Source organism: Cervus canadensis, chromosome 8 (genome assembly GCF_019320065.1).
Source record: "Cervus canadensis isolate Bull #8, Minnesota chromosome 8, ASM1932006v1, whole genome shotgun sequence".
Taxonomy (NCBI): Eukaryota; Metazoa; Chordata; class Mammalia; order Artiodactyla; family Cervidae; genus Cervus; species Cervus canadensis.
The window spans coordinates 1,141,320-1,150,644 of record NC_057393.1 but is presented as its reverse complement, the minus strand read 5'-3'; the positions used below and the strand labels follow the sequence as shown (position 1 = coordinate 1,150,644).

At 57.1% G+C, this 9,325-nt stretch overlaps 1 protein-coding gene across 2 annotated transcripts in view; it reads left to right on the top strand.

Moving 5' to 3' along the window:
• The first annotated feature begins 6,154 nt into the window (after nt 1-6,154).
• Nucleotides 6,155-9,325, top strand: part of INPP5A (inositol polyphosphate-5-phosphatase A) — a 149,261-nt gene continuing 146,090 nt past the window's right edge. Inside the window, exon 1 of one of the 2 annotated variants that reach the window (XM_043475065.1) lies at nt 6,155-6,514. In XM_043475065.1, the coding sequence (XP_043331000.1) occupies nt 6,440-6,514 (75 nt within the window). In that variant the 5' untranslated portion in view covers nt 6,155-6,439. The remainder of the gene's footprint in view (nt 6,515-9,325) is intronic. The other variant, XM_043475066.1, reaches the window with a different exon arrangement.

The following is a 9,325-nucleotide window of genomic DNA, read 5'->3' as shown; positions in this document are numbered from 1 at the left end:
CCCTGGAGGAGGAAACGGCCCTCCACTCCAGTATTCCTGCCAGGGAGAGTCCATGGACAGGGAGCTGGAGGGGTGTGGTCCATGAGCTCGCAGAGTCAGACATGGCTGAGTGACTAACGGCAGCTTTCACGTCCACACAGGGCCCTGTTTCCATGTTGACAAATAAAACCAACAGGACCCTCTTTACACAAAGCTCAGAAAAAAAAGGGAGAAGGAAAAAAAGGAACGAAGAGGTGTGTGCTCACAGACTGCTGTTGATTAGGGGCTTAGATACTTGTGGAGGCTTTTTTCTTATAAAGTTAGGGTATTTTTGAAGGGAAAATGGAGATGAATCTTCATAAAGCTGATTTCATAAATACAGAATTGCAAAACAGAAGTTACAGCTGGGCTGAGATCCTTAAAAAGCCGTGGCCATGAACGGCCCTTCTGAGCGGTGCTGTTGGTCAGAGGAGGAGTCTGCCGTCTTCAGTGCCCGGTCAGCGGGAGAAAGAACAGCCTCTCTCCTCACCCTCAAAAGGAGCCGGCGCGCCTGGAGCTCTGACAACGTTAAGAGAGCGTTGCCAGCGCTGACACAGATTTTCCTCGTATGGTGTCCGCACTTTGTCTCAGTTATCATCCAGGACTCAACGATTCTGGAACCCACTTGTCCTTGTGACTACAGAGGGTTAATTAACCCCGGCTGGTGTTGCCTTGGCCTGGGCAGCACCACCCTGGGAGCCTGCCTGAGGGGTGTGTGAGCACTTGCCTGCTGGAATCACGGAAAGGCCAGCATTTCTGTCTGCATAATTTTATGTAAATAACTTGGCCCTTTCAGCAGTGTGTTTCTGCCAAGGGGGTGGAGTTTAACCACCCTCCCCAGACAGCAGGCTTCACTGAGACTGCCTTGACGAACCACGGTTCACTCTGATTCTCCCTGAAGTCAAGTGCCAGGCTCACCCCTAGATCAGGCCGCAAGGGGAAGGTCAGGATGGGTCAGCATTTGGGGGTGAGTGGCCAAAGGGTCCAGACTGCGAGGCCCAGGCCAGCAGGTTGCCCCAAACCTTAGAAGTTTGGGAATGGTGATGGCGCTATTAATCTTACAAAGCAGACAAGAACAAACCAAAAGGAGGAGCTGTCGAGGGCCTCTGAAGTCAGGACAGGCGTCCTGGAGCCTCCTCCCAGCCCTGGATGGTGCGTCCTGTGACGCCGGAGCCCGGGTCAGTGACCCCTCGCTCGCTCGGAGGTTCCCTTTCTTCAGTGGAGCTGTGCCCCAGGCCAGCCTCTCAGTCAGGCACCCCTCCGCCCCCCACCCCCAGGTGCCTGCAGCTCCTCAGGCTCTGATCTGATCAGAACCCGGGGAGGTGAGCCTGGGGGGATGGGGCGGGTGGACGGAGACAGCCTCTTACTGTTCCTTTTCCAGAGGCTGGAGTACATTTTCTAAGGACGAAAGTGCAGGTCTGAACCGGTCTATCTTCTCAGGCATGGTCACAATTCAAGTTCCATATCTCTCACCCGAAACCCGTGGGACCAGATGGAATTTAGGTGCAGATTTTAGAAAGATTTAGATTTCTGCATACCGCACACACAGCGCAGCCCAAAGAGCAGGCGTTGGGGGACCCACGTCTGCACGGGAGGCACCCAGAGGGATTCTTGGACTCCAGTTTGCTGTACCTTCCAGGTTATGCCAATAAACAAATTAAAGAAGAACGTCCCAGTTTTAGAGGATTTGGGTTTATGTTATCGTGCCTAAGAAATTGCAGATGGAACTTGCCTGGAGGTTAGGAATCCACCTGCTGATGCAGGGGACAAGGGTTTGACCCCTGGTCTGGGAAGATTCCACATGCCGAGGGACAACTGAACCCATTTGCCTGAGAGCCCACGCTCTGCAGTAAGAGAAGCCCCTGCTCGCCACAGCTACAGACAGCCTGCCTGGAGCAGCGAAGACCCAGGGAAGCCAAAAATCAGTAAATTAATAAAAAAATAAGGAGTCAAAATCTTTAAAAAAGAAATTGTAGATGTGCACAATCATAATGGTTAGTCTATTTTCCTTTCCAAATGGTTCAGAGTCACCTTATTGAAGTTTTCTTACAGTCAAAAGCATGCGTGTTCAGTGGACAATTCTGTGAGTTTCAACAGACGTATGCACTGCCTATCACCACCATCACAGCCAACATCAGGGATGTTTCCTTCTCCCAGCAAGCTCCCTCCTCTGCCCCTGGCACGCAACCCTGCCCCACCCTGGTCCCGCAGCCACTGACCCCCTCGGCCACGGGGGACGGAGGTGCCCTTTTCAGAACTCACAGAAAGAGCGATGCCGTCTGTGCACGTCTGTGTCTGGTGCACCTGAGCCTGGCCCGCGTCGTTTCTGTTACTGAGCACTATTCTGTCGTGTGTGGGCACCAGGGTTCTTACTCCGCCCATTCTTTTGATGGATGCTGCAGCATTAAAAGGGTGGCTCTTTCCATTTTATTAACATTGTTTCTCAAAGAACACAGTTTTAAAGTTTCGATAAAATGCATTTTTTTTCTTTCTCTCTTTCTTTTACAAGCAGCATGTTTGGTGTCCTCTCTAAGAAAGCCTCCGCAGCTCCAAGTCCCAGAAATACCCTCAAGTGTCCCTAGAAACTTGATCCTAGAAACTTTAGCTGTTGTGCATCAGGGTGTATTTTGCTTCATGTGGATGTCCAATGGATCCCAGAACTATCAGTTGAAAAGACAATCCTTTCCCCATTGATTTGGTCCTTTGTCTAAACTGATGACCATACAGGTAAAGGTTCTCTGCCCTGCCCTCTGATCCACGTGTCTGTCCTTCTGCCGATGGAACTGTCTTCGTGTCTGTGGCTTCATGGTCAGGCTTGAACCAGGCAATGTGAGGACCCCAGCTTTGTTCTTTTTCACAACTCTCCTAACTACTCTATGTATTTTACCTTTCCATATATATATATATTCCATATATATTTTAAAATCGACCTGTTAATTTCTAAAGAAAATCAAACAAAAAAAGCTTTCTGAAGTTAGAGTGGGATTGTATGAAATCTATGCATCAGGTGAAGAAAACTGACATTTTCACATCTCAGAATTTTTCAACTCAGGAATATGGTGTATCTCTCCATTTACTTAGATGTTCTTTAAATTTTTTTTGATGTGGGTCATTTTTAGAGTCTTTGTTGAATTTATTACAATGTTGCTTCTGTTTCATGTTTTGGTTTTTTGGTTGAGAGGTGCATGGGATCTTAGGTTCCGAACTAGGGATCGAACGCTCACCCCCTGCGTTTATTGGAAAGCAGAGTTTTAACCACTGGACCACCAGGGCAGTCCTCAGATCTCCTTTACCTTTAATTCTTCCTGTTTTGTAGGTTTCTTGTATACCTTTTGTTACATTTATTCCTACACATTTTCACTTTCTCACTATTATAAATAGAAATGATTTAAAATTTTATTCTTCCAATGTTCATTTCTGATAGATAGCTATACTACTGATTTTTGAATACTGACTTGAATTCCGTGAACTTGTTAAATTCACTTTTTCAGTGGCATGTTTTGTAGATTGTTGAGGATTTTCTATGTAGATGATCAAAGGCAGGAAGCAAAGGCAGGCAGGCCCGTCCTCTCCTGAAACTTTGCAGAACTTTCTGCTCCTCCTTTTCATTATTATTGCAAAGGTAACAAACATGGAACAATGTTCAAAAGGCAAAGAAGGGCATCAGGGAAAGACGATTTCATGAACGTGGCTTCTAACACAAGTGGTCAATATTCAGTTTCACTCTGAAGGTCAGGCAGCCCTGGCCCCGGGCACGGAGATGACTCCTGCGTGTCATTGACTCACGCGAAACACGCATACATGTTTCTGGAGTGTTTCTCTGTGACAGGCTGTGCCCACGTGGTGCGGGAGGGGAGGCAGTCGACAGGCTGAGGGGACTGGAGAGTCTGGTTTCCATACTGACATGGGTGCTGTGACGTGGATGCGTGGGGTGCGGCGGCAGGGGTCAGAGGGGTGCGGCAGCAGGGGTCAGTGGGGTGGTGGCAAGGGTCAGAGGGGTCTGATGGAACCAGGGGCACTGAGAAGCCTGACCAGCCAGAAGAAGCTGGTTGAGTCCCCCCTGGGGCACATGGTCTGAACCCTGCTGTGGCTGCAGGTCCGAAACAGCAGGAATCAGCAGTCTGTGGCCACGCGCTGGGTCTGAGATGGCCCAGTCCAGTGAGGCACCCGGGCGCATGGCTGAATCAGGAGACTGGGATCACAGTGAGGATCCCCAGTGTGCTCCGAGGGCCTGGGAGGGAGCAGCCCACTGGCCCTGGGGAGAGATGGCCTGACTCTAAGGACCGGGTCTGCAGCCAAGCGAGCAGACAGAGGGAGGGAAATGATGGCTGCAGAGCTGGCGGGACCACGCGGACGGGGTGGCCAGAGGGAGGAGGAACAGGTACCAGAGGCCTGCTGACCCAGCAGGAACACCTCTGACTACAAACCGTCCCCTGCTGAGGGGTCCGGGCATCCCTGGGTGGGAGGACCTGTTGATGGCCTGGAGCGGGAGGGGAAGGGGTGCCATCTTGGAGTGATGGGGCAGGAGCGGCCAGAAGGCCTGGTGTTCAGCGTGGACATCCCTGAGGTTGGCGCGATGCTGGCTGGGGGCATGGGGTTAGTCTCTCTAGTTTTCCCTAACCTAGGCACAGTCTCAGAGAGAACGCGTGTGTGTGCGGGTGTGCACGTGTGCAGTGGGGCTTGCTCCTGGACTAAAATGAACTGGGCAGGAGGGAGAAAAAAGCCGAGGTAGGGGGCAATGCCTCTGCCCAGGAAACAGGCTCTGGGCGGCAGCAAGGCCTCCTGACCAGCTGCTGTGAGGGTGCCCTCGGCCCGGGCTGCTCCTGTCAAAAAGTAAGAGAGAGACCCAGCGTCAGTCAGCTCACGCTGCCAAGTCTGAACACCACAGCCCCGTGCCTAAGCAACAGCAGTTTCTTTTCTTCCAGTTCTGTTTCTGCTTTGTGGACGGCCACCGTCAGGCTGTGTTCCCATGACCTCTTCTTGCTTTCTGTCCAAAGTGGGAGCTGGTGGGGGGAAGCGAGTGCGCTGGGTCTCTTCTCACAGAATCAAGGCTGTTGAGAAAGAGTCCCATCCTCATCACCGCCTGTAACTTAAATTAACCTCCAGGGCAGGTCACACAAGCCGTGGGAGTGGACCTCACCTGGGGACTCTGGGGACACGTTCAGTCCACAGCCAGCTGCCGCAGGGATTAGATGGGCTTTATGTGGGCAGGAGGGGACGCCTTCCCCGCAGGGCTGCGCCCCGCCCTGTTGTCCCCTGGACACGCTCCCTAGACACTGTCCCCCCTGGACACGCCCCCTGGACACTGTCCCCCCGACAGTCTCCCTGGACACGCCCCCGGACCCACCGACGCGGGGAGGCGGTCGCGCTGGCAAGTGCCTTCAGAGCCCCGGGAACCATGTGGGACCCGCATCGGCCCGCGGACGGCGCCCAGGGCCAGCTTCAGCGCGGCTCCTTGTCCCCTTTTCCCGCGTCCAGTCCCCTCCGCGGACCGCCGGGCGCGCGGCGTGGGCTGGGGGACACCACTGGCCCAGCACGCCGGCGGTCTGGCCTCGTCGCCCTCCTCTATGCGGCTCTGGCGCAGTTCGCAAGGGGCCACGCGCTCCCGCCGCAACCCTCGCCTGAGGGCCAGGGGGTCGCGCCTGGCAGCAGCCGAGAGCAGCGCACGGCCCCTTTAAGACGCGCCCTGTGGGAGCAGGGCCGTGACGTCATGGGGTGCGGGAGGAGTCTGTGCGCAGCCGCGGCTCTGGGGAAGGCGGGGCGGCCGCTGACTGACAGGAGCGCGGCGGAGGCTAACGCCCGAGCGCTCCGCTCAGACCCCGCCCTTCTGGCCCCGCCCCGTCCCAAGCCAGTCCCCTCCCATGGCCTCCCCACCCTCCGCGCAGTCCCCGCCCCTTCCACGCCCCGCCCCTCCATCGTGCCCCTCCCCTCCCCAGTCCTCGCCCCTCCCCTCCCCAGTGCCGCCCCGCCCCCCACAGGTCCCGCCCCGCCCCCTAGTACCCCTGTTCTACCGCCCTCTGGCCCCGCCCCCGAGAGCCCCGCCCCTCCCCTCGTATTCCCTGTTCCACTTCAGCTGGCCCCGCCCGGCTCTCGCCCCGCCCCGTGCTCGCCCCGCCCCGCGCTCGCCCCGCCCCCGACCCGGGCGGGCCTCGCCTCTGCTTTCGGCGGCGGCGGCGCTGCGGGAGCTCCGGCGGCTGCGATTCTAATGGCTGCGCCCGGGCCGCGGTGATCGCGGGCGGAGAACGACGGGCGCGGGACCGCGGAGATCGAGAGCGAGCGCAGCCGGACCCCGGCCCGGCCCGGCCCGACCGGCCGAGCCCGCGATGCGCCCCGGGGTCGGCCCTCGGCGCAGCTGACGCCGCGGCGCGCGGAGACCCCGGCCGGCCGGCTCCGGAGAGCGGCTGCCCCGGCCCAGGCCGCGATGGCGGGCAAGGCGGCCGCCCCGGGCACCGCGGTGCTGCTGGTCACGGCCAACGTGGGCTCGCTCTTCGACGACGTAAGTTTGGCGCCGGACCCGGGACCCGGGACCCCCAGACCGCGGACCCTGAGCCCGGGGACCAGGATCTCGGTCCCGAAGCCCGAAGTCCCAGGACCCAGACCCCGAGTCCTGAGCCCCGGGACCCGGGCCGGATCCCTGGCACCCAGGCACAGACTTGAGCGCTAGACCCGGGAGCCTAGCCCAGTCCCTGGAATCCTGGTCTCCAGGTCCAGCCTTCAAACTCCATGGGTTGAACCCTGAGGCCAGTCCCTGAACCCAAGTCCCTAAATCCTAGTCCTGATCCCTGTCCAGGGTCCCCAGATCCTGACCCCAGCACCCCAGTTCGAGGGCCCCACACCCTGGTACCCAGTGTTGACCCAGGAAGCTTGACCCTGAACCCTGGTTCCCAGACCCCAGCCCGTGTCTCCTGGGCCCCAACCCTTGACTTCTGGCTATTGACTCCCACCTCTCCAGTCCATGGCCCTGCCCTTTGCTGGTCTGCCTGTCTCCCTGCCTAGCCTATGGTGGCTGCCCCCAAGTGTGCGCGCCCTCATTTTACCTTGTAACTTAGTATCTCTCTAGTTCTCAAACAAGGGGCTTCTGTTGAAAGCCCAGAGGACTTTATGTTTCTTGCCTGTTAAAGAGAAAGATGTGAGAAGCTTTTCAAGGCCAGAAAAAGGATGCTGACTGTCCAAGGCCTTTACCTTCTGGGGCCTCCCACCCGGCACCCGAGGCCACCGGGAGAAGAGTCAGCCACGGCCTGGTGCTCCCCCGGCTCCGGAGGCAGGCCCAGGCTGACCTAGTTCGCGCTGCAGCCGTGGTGCCACCCCGCTGTTGATACTTACACTGCCAACCCAAATAAAGCAGAACGCGGCTCCAAGTGGCGTGCTTGTTTCAGAAAAGAGGGTGATGGCCCAGATGGAGCCCCAGGCAGCCCCACACGACACCCCCCACCCCCGCGGAGGTGAGTGGTGGGGCGGCCCCTTGACCAAGCCGGCCATGGGGCAAACATGCCTTCCACCCCTGCCTTCCTTTGCTGGCTGGCAGTGAGCATCAGTGAGGTGTTTCTTAGGCTAAGTTCATGCACAGGCGAGGAGTGATTTTATTGATCAAAGGTAGGCGCTATTTTTGTGTTTTTCTTGTTTTAGCTTCCAGGCGCAGTGTTTTATACTTCCCTGCTGGAGGTGAGCTGCTTGCTCTCTGGCACGGACAGGACAGCTTCATCTAGTTTCACGTTTGATCATATTCTACAAAAGTGCCCGGTCTGGGTGTGTGTCTGTATATTTAGCATTCTATTCTTGGTTTTCCAGTAACATCCACTCTAACATGGTTTTACTCAGATGATTCAGATCCGTGCGCTGTGGCTTCAGAGCCTCAGAAATGTCAGGAAAGTTAAGCACGGTGGGCGTTTCAGTCTCAAGGGGAAGAGAATTCTGCTGTGCAGACTTTCTTCCCAGTGATTTTTTGATTCCGAGTTCTAGCGTTTTTGTTGTGTTTCAGCTGTATACACACGCTTCCCTCCGTGGACGTTAAAGTGGATCACTTGGTTTCCTTTTGGTTAGCACAGACTCTCTCTGATTTTCCATTCTTCTGAAAGGCTGTGTGGAGTGCTGCATCTTGTTTGTATCATGAAGGAACCTTTGTTTTGGTAAGCAGAGCACAGGTTAATTCTGCTCGGCGGCTTTTGACTCAAGGGCCGGGAAAGACGTATCTGTCCTCACCCACATCTTTCTTAATGTGTGCAGCTTGGCTGGGGACCGTCCCTCCTCAGCAGCCTGGAGAAGCCGGGGTGGGCATGGGCCGGTCCCCCGGAGCCTGGCCGGGGAAAGCAGCCGATGCTTTGACCCTTCGGTTCGTAGGCGGCCTCAGGAGGGCTGCTCTGTGACTATCTTGTGTGGCGTGCGCCCTGCGCACTGATGCTCTCAGACGGCACAGTTACATCATCTGGAAACCAAGCTCCGCTGTGTGGCTGGGCACGCGGTGGGCGACGTCGGCCCCCTCCGGGGGGATGGCCCTGCTGGGGTGGGCACACTCTCCTTTCTTGCTCGAGCGACAGGTGATTGTGTTTGCTTGTGCAGCGCTATGGGCTCTGCTGGCACCCCTCCCCGTCCTGCAGTGACCCCCGTGGAGCGCTGGATGTGGACTTCCACGTGGCTTGGCCCCAGCCCCCTGCGACCCGCAGAGCGTCCTGTCTGTGGCCGGCTGTGTCCTTGCCTGCCCCCTGGGCTCCGCCGGGTCTGGGATGGCTCAGCACCTTGTCCCCCACAGGGCCCTCAGGTTGCTTCTCACTGTGTGACGCTATACACCAGGGGGTGGTCAGAGTCCACGGTACAGTGGTTTGCAAGCTTTTCCCACTTAATTATGGAGCACCTGAAGAGTCCTCGGTCAGGTTGATCATAACCTACAGTCCAGAAAGACTGAGGACGCCGGAAACAGACCACTGCAGGTGCTCTTGGAAGGAAGATGTCCTTGCACGTCACAGCCCTGGCAGGCGCTGCCAGTCCTGTGGGAGATGGTGGGACAGAGCCTGAGCCCTTGTGTTGTCCTGCTGTGGACAAAGCTGGGACCTGCCGCTCCCCTGGCCCCCAGGGCCTCCGTCCTGGCTGGGGGCGAGCCTGCAGTGGGGGGCTGCCCCCTGGCTGGGGCCTGGCATTGGCTGCACTGCCCGCCTGTTCTGGGTGCCCCCGGGGAGCCCGGGGCTCTCCACAGTCGCCAGTCGGACTCCTGCTGTCCCCAGCTGCTTTCTGGCAAGCGCTCCTCACCTGACCACTTTGCTGGAGATGGCTGGCTTTTAGACAAGTGAGGTTTCTAGCTTTTGGTTCTTTACGT